The sequence below is a fragment of the Papio anubis genome, chromosome 11, assembly GCF_008728515.1.
Source record: "Papio anubis isolate 15944 chromosome 11, Panubis1.0, whole genome shotgun sequence".
Taxonomy (NCBI): Eukaryota; Metazoa; Chordata; class Mammalia; order Primates; family Cercopithecidae; genus Papio; species Papio anubis.
This window is the reverse complement of record NC_044986.1, coordinates 58242836-58264158: the sequence shown is the minus strand read 5'-3', so window position 1 is coordinate 58264158 and position 21323 is coordinate 58242836. Positions and strand designations below refer to the sequence as shown.

General features: G+C 41.4%; 1 protein-coding gene across 8 annotated transcripts in view; it reads right to left on the bottom strand.

Annotated features, from left to right (window-relative positions):
- Positions 1-21323, bottom strand: part of ARID5B (AT-rich interaction domain 5B) — a 192485-nt gene that overhangs the window by 15777 nt on the left and 155385 nt on the right. For 7 of the 8 annotated variants that reach the window (XM_017963014.2, XM_017963016.2, XM_031652215.1 and 4 more), the window contains one exon: positions 12033-12130. The exons of the other annotated variant lie outside the window; for it this stretch is intronic. In XM_017963014.2, the coding sequence (XP_017818503.2) occupies positions 12033-12130 (98 nt within the window). The remainder of the gene's footprint in view (positions 1-12032; positions 12131-21323) is intronic. 8 annotated transcript variants of the gene reach the window in all.

Below are 21323 nucleotides of genomic sequence, written 5' to 3'. Positions count from 1 at the left end.
AACATTCCCTTCCCTCCCCTCAGAAGCAGAGGAAAAATAATGTCAAACCTCATCTGAACAAGTAACCACTAATGTCTCCTGTACTGATTAATGCTTGCATGGAATGACCGAACTTTTGGGTCAAAATATTTAGCAAACAGTACTTAATAGGAAAAATGAGAATCCATCTATTTACAGAGCTTGAAAAATGGTATTACAATAATGTCTGGAACTGATTGAATCCAGAGAGTGGGGGCAAGAAGTGGTGAACCTTCAGGGTTGTATTTGAATCCCAAAGTCACCCCAGTTACTACATAGGCACTTCCATGGTATCAAATCAGTGAGAAATTCCAGACCTAAAGGTTTGCTGGTGTCCTTGGAGCAGAATATTTTCTAGGGGCAGAGGGAAATAACACTGGCGCATGTCAGGTCAAAGATGCCACTACTGGCCAGGTGTGGTGGCTCATGCCTGTAATCCCAGCACTTTGGGCAGGCCGAGGCAGGTGGATCACTTGGGGTCAGGAGTTCGAGACCAGCCCATCTCTACTAAAAATACAATAATTAGCCAGGCATGGTGGTGCGTGCCTGTAATCCCAGCCACTCGGGAGGCTGAGGAAGGAGAATCGCTTGAACCCTAGTGGCAGAGGTAAAAGTGAGCCGAGATCGTGCCACTGCACTCCAGCCTGGGTGACAGAGTAAGACTCTGTCTCAAAAAAAAAAAAAAAAAAGGGTACTACTACTCTAGTACTATTAGGCTTTTTTTGTAGTAACAACAAAATGACATATTGGTTCAACTGGGACTTCAGACCTGATCTCACCCCAAATGGAGTCATTACACCTCTGAGTTGATTCCAGGCTTGATAAATTTCTATGACTTGGCCAGACATTTCCCTTTGCAGCCAGAAATTGAAAATACAACTTCACTGTGAAGTATGGGAAGGAATCTTTCACCAAATATGGAGCCAATAGAAGGTGTGTTTTTCCTTTCGGAAGATGAGGTACACATGCTTGTTACAGTTCCAATAAGCATAGAGAGTTTTTCTAATCTCACATACTGTTCACCTCTCAGGTGCTAGACCATGATAATAAAAGTGGAAGAAGAGCTTTTGGGGGTAGGGAACCAAACCAACAGCCAAAGACACAAATGTGCTATGTAAATGAGCAGAGAAATGAGACTGTTTCCTTGGTGGGCATAACCCTGGTTGAGCACACTAGCTACAGTGATGCTTTGTTCCTGTTCTTTTAACAGCTAAGCTCCATCTGAGAGAGACGTGAGCCACAGATGAAGATCTCCATTTTATAGTGCGAATTTCAGTGGAGCAGAAAAAATAGCTTGCCGAGTGTGACAAGCTCTCCCCATAACCAAGAGAGCTGAGAAAGAGGCCTCCAGTGTCATCTCCCCACAGGCAAGCATGTGAACTCAAAGTCTGGGGCACCAAACCACGGACTAAGAAGCCACCCTGACATGAAGAACGAACCTATAGTGGGGCCCATCTGAGCCAACAAAATGGCAGCAGAGTGCAACACAGAGTCTGTGTGAAAGACTCACCCTGCCCAAGAGCCACCAAAGCCAAACTGCCCCACATACTTTAAAAATGAAGTACGTCTAACTAGCATCACCTGTATTCTATGCTAAGACACCTAAAATCTATGGAGTCCACTATTAACAACGATGAAATATATCCATGTGTCACCACAAAATGTCTCTTTTCTGGGAAAATGATCTGCTCACAGGGGCTTCATTACCTACTCAACAGGCAGCAGATGGACAAGAAAACTGTTTGAAGGCTTTAATGCTCTCTCCATTGGCCCCTGGAAGCGGTGGGAGAGTTGTTTCTTAGGCCCACTGATAGGATTCTGATACCTCCCTCTGTGGTCCCAGAGTGTGTATGACCCTAAATGAAAAGAAGAAAGGAAGGTACGTGGTACCGAACACAGCAACGTGATGGCTCGGCTCCCATAAAGGTGTGTCAGTGTGAGAGAGTCAGCTCAAAGATGACAGCTTTCCTGAACTGGAGTTACATGGATTTCAGGGGACTGCGTTAGAAGCAAGGTGGGAAGGTAGAGAAACCTCATTCGGGTCATTCATATATATTGATTAGGCATTATAATATTAACAGCCACCACCATGCATTACGTTCTTATTAATACCAGGCCCTCTGAATGCTTTAATTTCAACCATTACAATAAAAGAAATATCTACAGATATATTATTTTATCTCATTTTATGGATGACAAAACTGACGTTCAGAGCTAAATGATTAAGTGACTTGTCAATGGCACACAGCTGTTTAGTGTCACAATTTGAGTTCAGCCACCAAACTGCCTGCCTCTGCTAGTCCAGCTGTCTTCATCTCAACAAGCTGGCTGTGCACCTTCATACACAGACGTATCAACACGGAGACGTACCAACACGGAGGAGATATTGAAAGATCACTCCTGGCCGGGCGCGGTGGCTCACGCCTGTAATCCCAGCACTTTGGGAGGCCGAGGCAGGCGGATCACGAGGTCAGGAGATCGAGACCATCCTGGCTAACACGATGAAACCCCGTCTCTACTAAAAATACAAAAAATTAGCCGGGCGCGTTGGTGGGCGCCTGTAGTCCCAGCTACTCGGGAGGCTGAGGCAGGAGAATGGCGTGAACCCGGGAGGCAGAGCTTGCAGTGAGCCAAGATCGCGCCACTGCACTCCAGCCTGGGCGACAGAGCGAGACTCCGTCTCAAAAAAAAAAAAAAAAAAAAAAAAAAAGAAAGATCACTCCTGCGTGGGTTAAGTGAATTCCTAGCTCCTAAGGAGTCGCCTGAGAAACTGGAGTGAGCATTCTCCTTTTCTCAGGGGCAACAGGCCTATAAAATACATATGTGGCCATTCCACAAAGGTTCAACCTCCTACATCAGAAGAAGCCCTATGGCTTGGGCACTGGGCAACTACTCTTACAATATGCTACAATAACCATGCCATAGCTCTTCAGAAGGTAGTGATACTAGTTGGATCATGCCCAACTTAATATTGGATGGTAAAAGAAATTCGAGAATCATATCCTCCATGAATTCCACCCTCTAGGACTTAGTCCTACCAAGCCCAAGCTTCCCATGGTCTCCCTAATAAAGCTCCTTTGGGGCTTTCTATAATGTCTCCATGCCACATGTTAGAGTGTCTAGACTGGTGTTATTCCTATGCCTTTCAAATGACAACCACATTGAAGAAAGTTGGAATGGGCTTAAGGAAGGCTGATGTTATGTTCCCAGCGATTAAAATGCATGCTTGTAACAGTGAACACAGACCATGCATGGTGCCTCGCCCACTACAATGCCAGCCAGCAACGATTGCAGCAATTACTCTTCTCAATGAAAAAAACCCAGTGACTTCAGAATTGAGTTGTATGGACCCATTTCAAGGGCAGATGAACATTATTTCAAGAATAATAAACCCAATACTGTTTTGTTTTGAGACAGAGTCTCATGCAATCACGGCCTACTGCAGCCTTGACTTCCCCGACTCAGATGATCTTCCCACCTCAACCTCCTGTATAGATGGGACTACAGGTATGCATCACCGCACCTGGCTATTTTTTTCTATTTTTAGTAGAGATAGTGTATCACCATGTTGCCCAGGCTGGTTTCAAACTCCTAGGTACAAGCAATCTGCCCACCTTGGCCTCCCAAAGTGCTGGGATTACAGGGTAAGCCACTAGGCCCAGCCAACATGGCAGTGTTTTCAATGGGATGTGCACCCCACAGATGATGGAAGGCAGTGTCAAAATGTAAAAACAGGCAAATAACTATTGCATTTAAGCCCCATGCATGTTAGATCCTACTGGTTCCAGAACTTCTGAAATGTTCAACAATTCTCCCACAACATTTATTATTTTGGTGAAACTTTGTAGTAACTTACACAAAAACAAAATGTTCCAAGAGGGTTTCAGTGCAAGAGTTAAGAATATACTTTAATGGTAAACAATTACATTCTTCCGTCATATGATACTTTTTTTCCCTTTTCTTTTTTGGAAACATGCTTTCTGAATTTTCAATAGTTTCTTTGTGAAGGCATCTGTTACTCACATAATTGAAATGATGTTTGTGCAGTGGCATGCTTGAGAGTACAGTTATTTAATCTTAATGATAAAACCCTGAGGACAGAAAATCCTAAGTAGAAACCTTTTGCTATTTATCAAAAAGAAAAGGGCTAAGACACCTAATCTATTCTCAAATTTAAATTCACGCTTGATGAAAACTATCAATAAAACATGGAACTTGCAAGGTTTCTTAAATACTATAGTTAGGTTCAAAGGGTGGGATGGAGGAAGTAGGATAAAAACAAAAATGAGACAATAAAGGAGCTCAACAAAGAAAAACTGCTGTTTGGCAAGCTTTTTTTGGGGGGGGGGGCGGGGTCAAACAAAGAACTCGCTGTAGTTTACAGCATGACATACACACTTGATTAGTTTGTGCCTGAGGGTGTTTTTACACTCAACAGTGTAAACTCTAACTTCTATTAATTACAACTTGCATTTAGAGGCAAATTTAAGAATTTTTAAGTAGAGATTTTTTTCAAAGGCTGTTGTTTATTTTTTTAAAATAGAAACCAGTTTTTCTACTGCAGGGTCTGGCTAGAGTTTTGTTTTCCTTTTTAAAAGTTTCTTGAAATATCCAGGCATTGGAAAGTTATCAGAGCATTTTAGGCATGCTGAGTGATACAGAGTATGAGGCTCTTGTGTATGAAATTACCTGACTGTCCTTGGGAGAGAAATTCTTTACAGATGACAAGCAGCAGCTACTCTGGGTGTAGGGTGTTTGCACTGACCTGATTCAGAGCCCTGTGAGAACAAGCTTGGTGGGGTGTAGATGGAGGAGAAGCTGTACAACTTCAGTCAACCTAACTCTGGGCAACTTGTTTTCAGTTTCCTGGGCTTCTGGTTGTTGATAAGGGCTAGGATGCCTTTTGTGGATTTAGGGAGATGAGAGTGGCAGGGTGGCCGTGTTGCAGAGGTAAGCCCAATAGGGGCCACAGGTCAGGACTGCCATGAGAAAGACCGTGTTGGGAAAGGAAATGCAAGTCCATTGACTGGGTAACCTTACCACAGATGAGGATGGGCAGAGTCTACCCACTGTACCTTAGGATAATAGTTCATAGAGACTAAGAGGATAAACTGCACTACCTGCCTTTGGGGTATGTAACTTGGAAATTCAGCCTTAGGACTTTCCTGACAGCCCCTTTTACCATCTCATTCCCTATCTTTTTATACACATTTTCCAGGGGGGGGACTTTGCTCATTTCAGTTGAAAATTCTCTCTTCCTTCTTTGATCCCTGTTGAACTTATTTTTTTAAATTACATAACTAGTTTTTATAGGTGTAGTTTTTAAATTTTTCTGAGACAGAGTCTCGCTCTGTAGCCTAGCCTGGAGTGCAGTGGCGTGATCTCGGCTCACTGCCACCTCCGCATCCCATGTTCAGCCATCCTGTGATTCTCGTGCCTCAGACATCTGAGTAGCCAGGATTACAGGCATGCGCCACCAGCCCCAGCTAATTGCTGTATTTTTCAGTAGAGACAGGGTTTTACCGTGTTGGCCAGGCTGGTCTCAAACTCCTGGGTCTCAAGTCATCTGCCTGCCTCAGCCTCCCAAAGTGCAGGATTATAGGCATGAGCCACCATGCCCAGTCTACAGACCTAGATATAACTCTCTTCCATGTGTGTACAGCCTTTGAGTCAGATCTTGTGATAGGCTGGATAAACCAAGGATCACGGCATCTTCCAGTTCTAATGAGTTGTGGTGGCTCCCTCGGGATGCCATACTGAGAAAGATTCTGAGGCTGAACCTGGGCTCACGGGAAGCAGCATCCTGTTCCTTTAGCAATCTCCGCTGTGAATGTGTGACAAGGGTACCTCCTCATTGTTTGCCAGCCAATTCTCAACTCTTTGCTTTACATGTTCTCATTACCCCTGAGAGTGCTCTGCACATAGCAGATGTCCAAAAAACACCGATTGGGTTTTGAGGGCAGCAGTAAATGAAAAAGAAGTAAATCAAATGGCAAATCTATCCTATCTAAGAAAAAGCAACAGGCCAATAGGAGAGGGCTTTTTGCCCATTTCAAATGTAATCTTAGGCTGTGTTGATAGACTGACACTGCCCACATCCTGAGAAGTACTACATGCCACATCTGGAGTAGCTTTGGGTATTCGGAGTGACACAAACTGGAGGTGCCTGCATGAGAGCAAGCCGAGCTGGTGAAGGTCCATTACTGGCATTCTGAGGCTTGGTTGAATGGAACAGGAAGACCTGAAGTGAAAGAGGAGCTTTGACAAGCTCCTGGAAGCTGATCAGAGCAAAGGGAGAAGACATGAGGGAGCCTCCGAAGGCAAGGCAGGGTCAATGGGAAGCCACAGAGGGCGTTTTGCTCAGCACATGGAAGAGTGTGTAGAGCAGAGTAAGAGCGCCTTGAACCCTGACGCTTCCTCCAGGCCCTCCCACTGCAGGGCGCTGAATCAGAGGCTGGATAGCCTAGTGTCAAGCACAGTTCAGTCTTCGTGGAACTTGGCATCCATATTTTGCCCCTGGGCATGTTTGATTTAGCTTATATAAAATATTTTTTAAAATATAGGAGCCAATGCTTATAAGCTAGGTTATTTCACATTTAAAAATATCTTGAAAACATGGAAGGTCAGGAAGCACACAGATGGCATCTACCTACAGCAACAGTGTGGGCTGGCCCCTTTGGGCTTTCTGGCCCGGGCTGTACATGCCAGTTTCACACTTTCCAGCCATGGCCCCTACACTCATCTACGCTACCTGCCTCCATAAGCATCTGAGTTTGTGGCCAAGACGTAGGAGCAGAGCTTCTCCACTGACCTGGGTGAAGGACTAGTTTTCTGAATTTCCCATCTGATGCTGACTGATGCTTTTGTAAACAACTATAAAAATGAATTACTAGAAAATGAAATTCAAAAGGAGGCATACAAAACACAAGCCTCAATTTTTTATTAGCTTCAACGGACATAATGTTATTCTGGCATATTTCAGTGTAAGTCTATCAATGCTTATTTGCAATTGCTGTGCTTAGCTTGTTATGGACTAGTAGCAAACAGTTCATGGACAAGTTAGAAAATCTCATTTGAGTAGCACTGGTCTAGGGAGTTGCTAGGGGTCCTCTTAAATATACAATTCTGAGATGTTGCCTTTGACTTTCTGAATTGTGTATTTATTAACTCCAAGGGTGTCCAAATGAGAAAGAATACATGGAATCATGTCCTTGATGTGCACAGAACTGTAACTCACCTCTCCTTCCCCGACTTTTAGACATGGTATGATTAGGTGGGTTCCTTAGAACCTGATATATTTTTGGTCCTTAACTTAAAGCACATGCTTTTCTTATTCAAAACATGAAGCCTCCCACACTCTGCCGTATACCTTCAGAGAAAAAAGGCAGAGGCTCCAGCTATCACTCAATATCTGCCCAAGTACATCTGGCTTGGGTACAGCTCACCTTAAGTCCCTGCAAAGAAAGCTGCCTCAGCCATGCAGGGTGACAATCTTGTCCAAGGAATGCTTATGGCAAAAGCAAAAGGTTGGATTTGACATTAGGCATTACGTATGCAAGAAGATGAAGAGTAATTGCTAATTTCCCTCACAAACAAATACATTTGTTTATGATTTTGATTTTCTAAATACTCAAAAATGCACATCACAAAGTACTTTTGCTTTAATGCTCCTTTTTAAAATCCCTAAAAACAACTTCATGTGCTCCACAGAAACAGACCACGTAATTTATTCAGGAAAATTAAAACCAGTAATCTAGCATTCTGAGTAAAAATTTTGTTCCCCCTGCGTGTACTTTAAAAACATTTTTTAAAAAGGGAAATCTGCATGTGAAAACAAAGCCTTTAAAGTGACTTACTATTCCAGAAAATCAAGCTAAGAAAATTCCATAAAAGTAGCCATTTTCCTTTTTGTTCCTTTACTGATAAAAATAAAGTGAACTGGTTACTTTTAGTTAGACAAGAAAGAAAATGTTCCACTTAGAAAGAATGAGGTGGGTATTTTTCTTTGCATCAAAAGCTACAGTAACTTTATCTATAAATCCTGAGCAAGAAATGTCCAGAATAACCATATTTATAAGCTTTGCTTAGTTGGAGACATCTACATAGCAACAGCCTTGCGATGGGAAAACATTAATGCTTTTTATATTGGTAATCATCTATAACACGAGCAATTAAGTACAGTACTAATGGACTATGGCCAGGAGCCTGGTACTAATATTAAAAACTGACAGAGATGAATAGGTTTGGAAGCAAAACCAGGCTGACAAAGACATTTTTATGAAGTGCTTGGACCTATTTGATTTAAACCAATCAGAGGCAAGTTTGTACGAGTCAGGCCTTCAGCGACAATGATGTATTCACGAGCATTGTACCATTTCTGCTTTGCCTTAAATAAAAACACCCATTGATTCTTTTCAACAACCCACACTTTCATTATTGCACTCATTAATAAACCAAAAGTGCTCAACTAATATACAAGTAACATTTTACTGAGGAACTGGCTACATTTTTCTTGTTGTAAAATGAAAACGTTTACTGGAAACATGAACCACAGTGCATGAAAAATAAATCAGTGGATAATGCATAGTAGATCACTCACTTCTTCATCTTCTAGGAAAGCAAAGCTGGTGGCAGGGAAATAGGAAAAGGAGCAGTTCTCTTTATCAGAGTGAAAGGAATGAGAGAACAGAAGAACCCACAGCCTAGCAGGAAGAGCTCTCATCATCCTGATTTGGTTTGGAAGGCTTTACAAAATTCCAAGGGCATTTCCAGACTAGATATTTGCCCACAAAGTCCTGACCATTCTCAACTCATTGGCCCTTCTTGAAAACAGTGTTCCTTCACCAATCCAGTCATCTCTGTTTTATCTGTTCATGCGACCTGTGACTAGCAAGAATGAATGAAATCCACCATAATCATGAAGTTTTAGCCCAGAGCTTCAGTCTCTTCTTGGACATATGTGCATGTCCTCTGCCTTTCTTTGATAGAACCAATTAAAAAGAAGACATCTAGAATGGTAATCCTAGCCTTTTCTCCCTATCACAACACATAGGATTATGGGTGATTCCTTTTGGAGAATGATTGATTCAAGAGTGGGAGAGGCACTATTGTAAATAAAATCAATGATCTTCAAATTTTGGTAGTTAGTGATTGCATCTGATCACAAGGACGTGAGAGGAGTCTAGACGGCAAAAAGGAAATACCAAGGAAAGGTAAAGGACCTTGCTAATCACCCTGGGACAGCTATGCTCCAACAACGTGGTTGGAGGATCCACACTGCCATTTTTGGTGTCTCCACATATAAAACGGGCTCTGCTTATGGGGTTCCCACTTGGCGGATGGCCTATTGTCTCTCAACTCCAAATTCACCCTTCTGTACTCTGCTTGCTGATGCTAGGAATGGAATTCTGTAAATTATACATCCCTTTTGTTATCTATCTTCCTGTTACTGTTCTGCAAACAGCGGGTCCTGGGAGGCAGGGAGAGAAAAGAAATCTCCTTTCAATTTCACTTGTTCATATCAGTGTCAACTCAACAGTGCCTTAACAGCAGCAGTGGGTTGTAGCCTCTAGTTTCAACAGTCCCCCAACAGTTTCAGCGCGTGTCCTCTGAGGTCTGGCAGCAGCCAGGGAGCACCACCTCCTCAGGTTTCAGCCCAGCTCTGCAGTGCTCCTCCTCTGAGCTCCTGAAGCACCAGTGCTGGCTGGGTGACTCCTTCTTACCAGAGACCCGAACCCCAGCTCTGAGGCACATTCTCCAAACTTCTGGGTGGTGACAACCACCCTCTCCTCTCTATTCTCTCACCCTAGAGAACCTACAGTCATTGCCCCTGTGTTAACTCAGTGCCTCACACTAACCCCTGTTTAAGCAACTGCCTATGGTGAAGTCTCTGTTGAATATCCAGTGTGGTTTCCATTTTCCTTACTGCATCCTGACTGATACACTGACCAAACAAATTCTGGATTTGGAAAAGTGACAGCACTCTTCAAAAAGTTTAAGACATCTTTAGTCATGTTTCTTAATTGCTAAAGTTTGTGGTATCTCTACTAAAATTTTCTAATGTGATTGAAAGCTTTCAGGAATCTCCTACTCCAGCAAGAAGTAAATAATCAAAAGTACACAATCTTCCAAAGAATCCTACTTTTATTCACATAACTGCTCAACTACACACACACACACACACACACACACACACACACACAACTATGGGTTCAATCCTTCTCTCCATGCCAAACCTTATCTTTTTTTTTTTTTTTTAACCATGCGATACTTTGTAATTAATTTGATTGATGTTTTCATTCTTTAGATGAGCTAACAGCTGAGATACAATCCTTTTTCAAGCTTTAATTGCTATGTGCTCCTTTAAGTTTGATGGTTCGGGTGTTGAGGGCATTTGCATATAAAGGAAAGGGATGTTCACTCTCAGAACAGAATCTATTTGATGACAGGGACGGAGTTTCTAATAAAAATGTTCTGGCCAGGGCGAGGTGGCTCATGCCTGTAATCCCAGCACTTTGAGGGGCCGAAGTGGGCGGATCATGAGGTCAATAGATTGAGACCATCCTCACCAACATGGTGAAACCCCATCTCTACTAAAAATACAAAAATTAGCTGGGTGTGGTAGCACGTGCCTGTAGTCCCAGTTACTCTGGAGGCTGAGGCAGGAGAATTGCTTGAACCCGGGAGGCAGAGGTTGCAGTGAGCCGAGATCATGCCACTGTTCTGCAGCCTGGTGGCAGAGTAAGACCGCGTCTCAAAATAAAAAAGTTCTGAATGAAGCCTTGACTCCTTGACTCATAAGTCAAAAACAAGTAGCCTGTGGTTCCTCAGATATTATCTTTGGAACACTCACCTGAGATATCAGTCCTACTTTGTATTAGGACATCAGTGGTGTACCTTTTACATACAGTGGGAATGGGTGAGTTTTTGTATTAAACACTGACAGAAATAACATATTTTAAAAATTGATGTGTTGTATTGAAAAACAATGCTATAAAGAGTAATAATTTCAACATCTATTATCAATTTTTAAAAATCCTTCTGCATTACAACCCCACCAAGTAAGGCAATCCTTTGGGAATACTTTGTGGCAATTTTTCATGGTGTACTAAACCCAATTCAATTTATTATTACAAAAACATTCTCGTTGAACGGCCATACTAAAGCTGAGTTAAATGCAATACAGATAAAGGTACAATTGAATTTGAAAAAAAAAAAAAAAAAAGACTAAGAATCGATGAGTTAAATGGTACTGCCTGAGGATGTACGTATAAGACCCAAAGGGAAGTGTCAGTTATAAAGAAGTTGGTAATGACCTAAACAAATTAAGTATGGGCTTGAAGCATAGAGGGATAATGCATTAATCTGCTAACTGGTCTTTAATGGTGTGAATAACGGAGTCCTAATGCAAAGCGGAAATCGACTTCTGTGGATGCAACATAGTAGGCTAATTTTGCATTACTTCTTGTTTGCATCATCATCATCCTTCTGAAATAGGCTGAAATTATTAGAAAACCAAGCCACACAGAGCTTGGTAAGAAGATTCCGTAGAAGAAAAACACCAGGATGAAATAAAACAACAGATTTGATCTGGGGCCATTTCTCTTACTATAAGAAATCCTTACTTTTCAATGCTAATATTAGGGGAAGTGCTTACTTTTCAATGTCAACCTCAGAGTAGCATTGCAGATTTTTCAGAAGCTAAAGATTCTCATGTTAAATGAGCCTAAAGAGAACATACTGAGTAATCTATGCTTGTGGGGGAAAAAAAAAGGCATTGTCAGGCAGGTGGTCACATGATAGAACCAAACTAAAAGAACATCTAATTTTAGCCCCGGTAACCAGAGAAAGCCATGTTCCCTAAAAATCACAAGGCGGTATGCAAAGTAAAATGCCAGAGGGAAATTTTCAGTTTCCCAAAAGGTCTTTTAGACTTCCTTGGTCTTATCCTTGACCAGAAGCTCCTTTCAATTAACACACTTTTAACTAAGCAATTCCATGAAATGATTTCTTACCTTTCATAATGTCTGCGGGTACAAGTGGCAGCACTGGTGCTCCCAGGATTACCGCCTAATTCATCATAAATATGTTTCCATTGACGGCGGGCTGTTATCTGAAAAAATGGCAATGGGAAATTCAATCTTACATCGTAAGAGATTCACAGTGCCAGGCTTCAATACATATGCAACAGTCAGAAGAGAACAGTCTGTTCTGGAAACCCAGAAACAGAGAAGTCCAAAAGAGTATATGGGGTGATTTATGGTTTCATAGTGAGATCTTGCTTTCAGCACTTTTCTTTACAATAAAAATGGAATTCTACTTTTGGATGTGTGTTTTGTCATCCTAAGTGCATTTCATTTAAGATACCTCCCTGGATATCCATGTGGATTTGTCAGGGTCTCATACTCATACCCTGTTCCTTTATGTCATTTGATAGAGCATCAAAATAAAATCAGGTTTTAGCTTAACTACATCTTAGTTTAACAGTTTAGATGAATCAACATTCACATTGATTGCCTGAGGCATGTGGAAATGGGGAACCGGGTATAGAGGTAAAAAGAGTCTTTTCACCAAACATGCTTTTGTATCTTCTGATTTTTGATCCATGTGATGTGTTGCCAATTTAAAAAATAAATAAAATTACTACACAGATTAAATTAAATGATCAAATTGGTTGTGGAATTTATAGTCATCTCAGGCTATAGTTTTATGCCAGCTTCTCTAACCACCAAAACAAAACCAAAATCTGAAACTGTATATGTTGCAAGCTGTTTATTTTTATTCACTTAGGTCAAGAAAATGGGATATTGATCAAATCATATGAAAACTAACATATTCCACAGTTAAAATGCTAGCTATGTACATTATTGACTTGAGGGAATAAAAACAAACAGCTTGTAATATCCTGAGCTGCACACTATGGTCTTGTTTTATTTTTTCCTTTAATTTTATTTTTGTACATAAATTAAGATTTTACAAAATAACAGATGCAAGATCTGGCAAATGATTAATTTGGGGAAACCATGTCATTTACTACATCCAAGTAAGTCTAGTATTTCCTTGAAATTTGGAAGACAGAACAAGTTCTGAGGTCCTCATGAACATTTCTCAACAGGGTTATGGGAAAACTCTGTTGTTTGAATGTGTAGGGGACAGGGCGTGGCAAAGGTGCTAGCAGAATTTAATACAATCAAGCAGGAGGCTTCTTTTGAAAAATACCCACGAGGCTGCCAGCAGAGTTCACCAAGGGGCTAAAGGCAGCAATCAAAGAAAAAAAAAATTAAGAAACCTCAACTTGCAACTGGGGCTCTGTAATTGTAAATGTGAGGAGGAGGAGATGGGTGGTTAAATATTATGGGTAAATGGTACCTTTTCTATTTCAAATAAAAAGAACCCCTTCATTTCCATAGACCCTTCTCAACAGGCCCAAGTAGGACCTCGAGACAATGTTAGGTGTGCATTATTCAATTTCCCATGAAGCATTCTTGAACCAATCAGTTTCAACAGTTCTCACTAGACAGAACCACCTACCAGCAGGTGCAACTGAAAATAAAATCTTCTTTATTTACAGTTTGTTTTAGATGATAAGAAATGGTTTCAACCCCTTTCAAAACACTCAAAATATGTATTTTGGTAATTATTTTATACGTAGTTACAATCTGCCTCCAACGTTTAAATGATACAATCTTGGGCTAACCTATTTGAGGCCCACATATCAAGGGAGAAGAAACAGGACACCTCCAAGTGCCTGCACGATTCCTCAAAGACCCTAGAATACTGAGGCCCCTTGAAACACACCGCCAGATTCCCCTCACTCAGATGAGACCTATGGGCCCTGGGGGACACAACAGAGTTAGAAAACAGCCTGTGTGTGTCCCTGCAGTCACTTAAGAAACCATCACTCTGATCATCCTTTTGTCTCTTGTGTACACTGTCTATTTTATAAAGGATTTTCACATCCACGACATCATATAATCCTCCCATAGCCTGTGAGGCAGGTTATAGGAATCTCATTCACAGAAGAAGGGAGATTCAGAGAGGCTGCATACTTGCCCAATGACACACAGCAGCAGAGTGCCAAAACTAGGACCCACATGGTTGTCTTCTGGTCTCAAGAGTGGACTTCTTTTCACTGCATAAAGCAGCTTCCACATCAGAATGACCTGAGAATAGCCCATGCTTGTAGCAAGTTAGTAACACAGAACACTGGGAGCCTTTTCCTTCAAATGAGGCAGGTAACTATGGGAATCACAGTTACTGCTATGAGTTCTCAACCTTTAGCTTTCAGTCTTTCCCAATGAGGAAATCTAGCTAAGAGGACAGCATCAATCTAAGGTGGTGGGTTGAATTAAGTGTTCTGTGGTTTTATTCTCAAAGCATAAAGTTCACCCTGACCACTTGTATCTCTAGTTAGAACAGAAGTTCTGGCCGGGTGTGGTGGCTCATGCCTGTAATCCCAGCACTTTGGGAGGCCGAGGCAGGTGGATCACCTGAGGTCGGGAGTTCAAGACCAGCCTGACCAACATGGAGAAACCCCATCTCTACTAAAAATACAAAATTAGCCGGGCCTGGTGGTGCATGCCTGTAATCCCAGCTACTCGGGAGGTTGAGGCAGGAGAATCGCTTGAACCTGGGAGGTGGAGGTTGCCGTGAGCCAAGATCGCGCCATTGCACTCCAGCCTGGGCGACAAGAACAAAAACTCCATCTCAAAAAAAAAAAAAAAAAAAAAAAAGGAAGTTCTATATTAAGTTCACCACTGAGTCACAAATCAGTCTCAATTATATCAGAATCCAACCACTCACTCATCCGTTAATTCACCAAACATTTATTGGACATCGCCCATTTATTAGGCATTGTGCTACCAAATGTTACAGCTGGGATGCAGCAATGAAAAGTAGGGCCAGCATGCAACACCACTGTATTCTAGTGGGGGATACCCACAATTGAGTGAACACATATATCAATGAAATAATACAAATTGTGAAAACTGATGAGCAAGAGAGCCGGGGATATTTTAGGGTGTGAAACTGACCGTGCCTCCCTCCCCTTCCTACCATCTAAACGAGGGAATGCCCTGCGACACACTTGTCTATCAGAGAAAAGAAAAGGCCCTTTAGGAATAAATAATGCATTATCACAGGAGGGAAAAATAATCTGTCTCATACTAGGTTTGAAACTGTAGCCATAGGAAGCCAACATCAAGCACCGCTGGGCATTAATAAGCTGTCTGCAGTAGGCCAGGGGTCTGTGTCAGCCCCTAGCACTTAGTAAGTTCTGGTGTTTAAATAGTTTATATCAGGGAGGGTCATCTGGAGTGAAGACAAGTCTGGGCCTTCGAGGAAGTGGTTCCTCTGTTTACTAAGCTTCCACTGAATGGCCTGGATGAATTGGGCCATTTTGAGATATTTTCGTTCCACGGGAAAGTCATAAAATGTGCTCTTCGCAACTGTTAAATGCTGTTAAGTACACAGGTCTCCTGGGCACACATCTCTGTTTTGTTGGTCTCTAGATGTAAATCAAACACTAGCCATGGACTCTATAGGAAGAAATGTCTAAATTCCCCCATTGTCCAAACCCATGATGGGTCTCAGAGCCCAATAAGGAGAGAGAACAGGGCATGGTAACATCTCCCAGCTTCATGTAAATCTGCCTTCTGTAGAAACATGCTTCAATGGTGCCTAATTATGCATTTGCTTAAAGTTTTTATTCTGTTATCCAATGTCCTCTCTGGATGTGGGTAAGCTTTAAAATTCCATCTGGAATAAAACCAACATCTGCCTCCTAGTGTCTAGTACCGAACCCCATTCAGCTGGAAAATTTGATCTAATCAAGGGGCTAGTTTGATCAACTCTCTCACTAAGCCTCAGGCCTCCTGGTTATAATTCGTGTTTCAACCTGACCTTCTATTATATTTGGTTTTTAGAGGAACAGAGAACTTCTGGCTCTTTAGTTTTTTTTTTTTTTTTAATTTTTTTTGGCTTGTTTTGTTTTTTTGAGACAGAGTGAGTCCTACTCTGTCGCCCAGGCTTCAGTGCAGTGACGCGATCTTGGCTCACTAGAAGCTCCGCCTCCCAGGTTCACACCATTCTCCCGCCTCAGCCTCCCGAGTAGCTAGGACTACAGGCGCCCGCCACCACGCCCAGCTAATTTTTTTGTATTTTTAGTAGAGACAGGGCTTCACCACGTTAGCCAGGATGGGCTCGATCTCCTGACCTCATGATCTGCCCATCTCAGCCTCCCAAAGTGCTGGGATTACAGGCGTGAGCCACCCCGCCCACCCTGGCTCTTTGTTTTCTAAAGAAAATAGCCAAATTCATCCACACAGTTATTTCTTTTGGACTGTGCCTCCTCTTCAAGGTCCTCAATTAGATGACAGATTCATAACATCACCATCCACCACTGCTTACCATTTTCAGGCACTATGCCTGTGCAGAGGTATGAAGGTGAAAGAAAGGGATGGAGGGTAGAGTGTGAGATGGTGTCACGAAAAGAAAGAGATGTCACTATTTTCAAGGGTTCATAGTTTAGTGGGAAGCATAACTTCATACAATTAACCATAACACAAGATGAAAAACTGAGCAGACTACATCCAAGTAAAACAAACCAATCTAGGTACATGTGAGATTTAATCTCACTTCAAAGACATTTGAAAGTTATTTCTCCCTAGTGTAGGTAAGACCCAAGAGATTCTGTGAAAAGCACTGCACACCTACTATGTTCATAACATTTTCATTGCTTATAAATATAGAGGTTTTCAAACTCTCTTTAGAGGTGGCGTGTGGTGACTCATGCCTGTAATTCCAGCACTTTGGGAGGCTGAGATGGGTGGGTAATCAGAGGTCAGGAGTTCGAGATCAGCCTGGCCAACATGGTGAAACTTTGTCTCTGGGTGCCTGTAAGCCCAGCTACTCAGGAGGCTAAGGCAGGAGAATCACTGGAACACGGGAGGCAGAGGTTGCAGTGAGCCAAGATCATGCCATTGCACTCCAGCCTGGGCAACACAGAGGACTCTGCCTCAAACAAAACAAAACAAAAACAAACAAAAAACCTGTCTTTAGAACCCAGGTAGCATTTTAAAGGTAGCCTGAAAGTAACTTTCCACACTGCCCACCTGGCCAAAAAGACTGATCTGGTGAGTGGAAAAAAAATCTGTCCCTTCCACAGTTTTATTGGATGAAAATATCCTGTCACTTAAAAAAAGTAGAAAATCACTATTTTAACTCAAGACATGCTCTTGGAGCCTTGATTTCTCTATCTTTGAGGCTGCAGGAATGCAATAATACTGGTATTTTTGCAGTCTGGTGAGGAAATAGGTAGCAGAAATCTTTTCAGACTTAAACTCTTGCAATGGCTTAAGAATGTGTAGGAAATACTAAGTCAAGAGAAGAGTTTGCCTGAAAGCAATGTTGCCCGGGCTGTTCTGAGAAACAGCTTCTTTCTCAGGACACCTTGAGGGTGGACTGAATTCAAGGAAGATGACTTTCTTTTCCTGGTAGTACTCCAGGAACTGGAGTCTTTCAAAAGTACATGACATCATCTTTGGCCTGGAGAATTTTGAATTTAAGCAAGAGGCTTTGCCTGTCCAGAAAACTAGGGTTAGATTCAGATGTCTTAAAAATGATGTCAAAGCCAGAATTTGATGTCAAAGCCTAATCCTTTCAGCAAGGAAAGAGGCTGCTTCTTCCAGATGAAAAATAATGGCCCTGTCCCACTGGTGGGAAGAGAAAGGGTTGCTAACTGACATTCTTAGAAGGTACCACTGTGTATCACTGTGCCTCCAGGGTAAGATATACTCAAGACCCATTTCTCAACTCTACCTTCTCTCCAGATACTGCCTCTGGCTTGCCATCAAGTGGTTAGCCAAATGGAAATCACTTTAGCAAACCACCGCCATATGCTGCATCCTGGTAATACCCCAAGCTACTCTTCCAGCATTAATTGCTTCACCAGACACTGAAGTGAAGGCCTCTTTAGTTCATCAGCAAAGATTTATCCAGCTCTGCCTCTTCAATTGTAGGTGATCCATATTCTAACGTTTGGAAGGAAAAGCTAGATACATTGCAAAGGAAGGGTCCTTGTTGTCAATTAATCAAAATGCCAGAATATTGTTTTGTAGGAAATAAAATCCATTCAATATATTTATGTTCTCTCAACCAAAGGATGAAGAGACACTCTATACATTTCCAGCAAAGGCAGAAGAGACGGAGAGAATTGCATACAGCCATTAGTCAAATGCTATAAAGGCTTACAATGAAACTTCTGCTCCTCTTTTTTTTTAAAAAAAAAAAAATTCAATTTGATGGTTGTAGAGGACTGAAATGAAATAATCCATAATCCGCAATTCAAACCAGAAGGTTTGGAATAGTTTATAACCACAAACAAAAACAAGCCAATTAAGATGACCTCTTTTCATAACCAGAAGGGATTCCAGAGAGATGTCTTTATCCAATCACAAGTTAACTGCAGAAGCAATACATCTACAGCTTTTATACTTGCAGTTTTTTACTATTATTGAATATTTACATTATCCATACTTCTTGACTCATCTCCTGAATTCACACATTTTGTTCTCCAGAATCAGATAAAAATCTCAGCTAGTAATTAGTACATCTGGTAAAGCTCATTTTAGATACAAAGAACAGACTAAAAGATGCTACAAATGTTAGACAAAAAACAGACTAAAAGATGCTACAAAACAGACTAAAAGATGCTACAAAAGGCAGGTTATCGGATTCTTTCCCCAAAACATTGCCCCAAATATGTAGGAAGCATTTTAGATTAGAGATTGCTAGGAATGGAAAGCACAAAGAACAATCATTTATAAATCTCTTTCAGTAACGCTACAGAGTCGTGAGACAACTGTGTACCAAATCCTCAGCAAGTCAGAATTTGAAGAAAGCCATGATGAACCCATGCAACTCATTTCATCTCCCAGTGCCTCAGTTTTCTCACTTGTAAAATGAGGCTATGAACTGGGGCACAGCAGGCATTTTTTTTTTTTTTTTTTTTTTTGGTACAAAGGCCAATTTGAGAAAAATTAATTTGAGAGTACTACAGTTCTACACTTCCCCTCATTAAAAATAAAAATAGTTTACTGAGTTCCAACTTAGACTACCATTTTACCAAATGCCAAAATACTTGTCAGGAACTCTTTGCTGCTCTTGAGCCGAGGAAATATGAATATTCTAGCCTGCTTCTGTAGTAACAGCATGAAGAAAAGTCTTTGATACTTGACTTAGATAGGGGTCACATGCTGAAGCTAAGAGCCATGGGAAATACTCGGCTAAGTGTTACGAATCACTGTTATCACTGGATTTGAATTAACATCACCTGGGCAGCTTAAAAGAAAAGGATTCTCTACGTCTTGGGCCCATGCCCCAACTCAGAGTTTATATCTTGGGGTGGGGGTCTAAACAACCACTTAAAGTTCCCCATTATAAACATGAGCCCTATTCTTCAGTAGCTTTTAGGAGCCACTGAGCTAGAAGACTCTAAGATCTCTTTTGAGTTCTCAATGACTACAGGTCTACACTCGTTTCTGATACCAGATCATGTCAAAGATAAGTGTCCTCTAGTAACTCTGTGATGACAACTTAAGCCTTCAGACTTTGGATATTATTTGTACATCTCCTGGACTGACTTCAAAATTCAATGCCCATTGAACATCTCACAGTTTTATTAGTCAAAATATGCCAAGAGAAAAATGTATTCTGTACTTATAGGAGGTTCCGAAGCTTAAATGTAGAATGGTGGTGGCAAACTTAAGTATCTGCGGGGCCAATCTACAGCATGAAACATTTAAAAAGAAAGAAAGAAAAAGGAAGAAGGAAGGAAGGAAAGAAGGAAGGGATGAAGCAGAAATGTCTTTTAAAATTCTGTTCATGACCAGATGGAGAGCAGATGCCAATTTGATCTTCCATATTCCCCAGCTCCAGTGAAGGGGATCAGAATATGTCACCCCTAAATTATGCCACGTTGGCATAAAGATTATTTTGAGATGAGGGCAACAGAGAACAACAGATTCAGGAAGAGTTCTCTGCCTTCCCTTTATCTGCCTATCTGCCTAAAAGGAGGGCATAAATTTCCCACTGAGAAGGCACCCACACGGTACCAGAAAGAGGAGTGACTCTTATCACCAGAGATGGGGAGCTGGCAACTTTCCGTAGTTTCTGCAGCCTAACGAATAACTTTGGGGCATGGCATGGAAGGGCATAGTATCCGGGGCCCAGCATGAAAGGGCCTAGCATCTGAAGGCCTAACATCAGGGACCTAGCATCGGAGGACTTTCCTTACTTGGTTCCATCTTCTCTCCATCCTTCTCTCTAGAAACTTCCCTTCAGGGCCACTTGTCCCAGCCACCTTGTCACTCTAGTTTATGTTTTTCAAACTCTCCACCATGCCCAACTTTATTCTGCCTCCACATATTTTCCCTTATTTGATTCATTCTCTCTTTCTGGAAGGCATAATCCATCATTCATGTCTAAATTCTATCCATTCCCCAGAATTCTTCCCAAATGGCCTCAGAGCCATCAAGCCTTCCTTCTCTCATCTCTACATGAGTAAGTACTTTACCTGTGTAGGGCACTGACCTTTTTCCACCTTGTTTGATCATTATTGCCTCTCTTGGGTGGTAAGCAACTTAAGGACTGAAATTACTGGCCTGACTGAAACCTTGCATCTAACAGAGTCTAAAACAATGCCTTGTACACATAAGGTACTCAGTAAATACGTGGTCAGGTGTGTTGCTGATTGTGTGGTCATTCATTCATCCAGCAAAAGGATAAATACTATTTGTTCAAAGAACAATGAAATTTATCAGAAGTTTCTTCTGTACATTCTACATCAATTTGCTGTTGCATGGAAAAAAAATATTTGTGAAGATACAGAAGACACAAAAGCAGGAAAAACTGATTCTGTGAAATTGTTGGCACTCTCCCTATCAGTGAATAACAAAAAGTTCCTGAGTGTGAAAAGACATTTCATAATATTGTTCAATATCATATAACTATCTGTAGTCATAGTTCATATAAAAATGTGTATTCCTATTCTAAACATTAAAAGCTAGACTTGAAAGTCTAGCCTGTGGGGTTGACTTCTACATTTATGAGACTAACCCTGAATAAGTTACCATTTTTTTTACATGAATGAGGGCTATAATTAGCTCAAGATTTTGCCAAAAACTATGAGCTACGGTGGCAAGGAGTTCATATCATGATCCTATCAACAGACTCAACTAAGTGAAAAATTATAATTTTTACATAGGGCACTTGATAAATATTTCAAGTAAATTTATGTATATGAAATG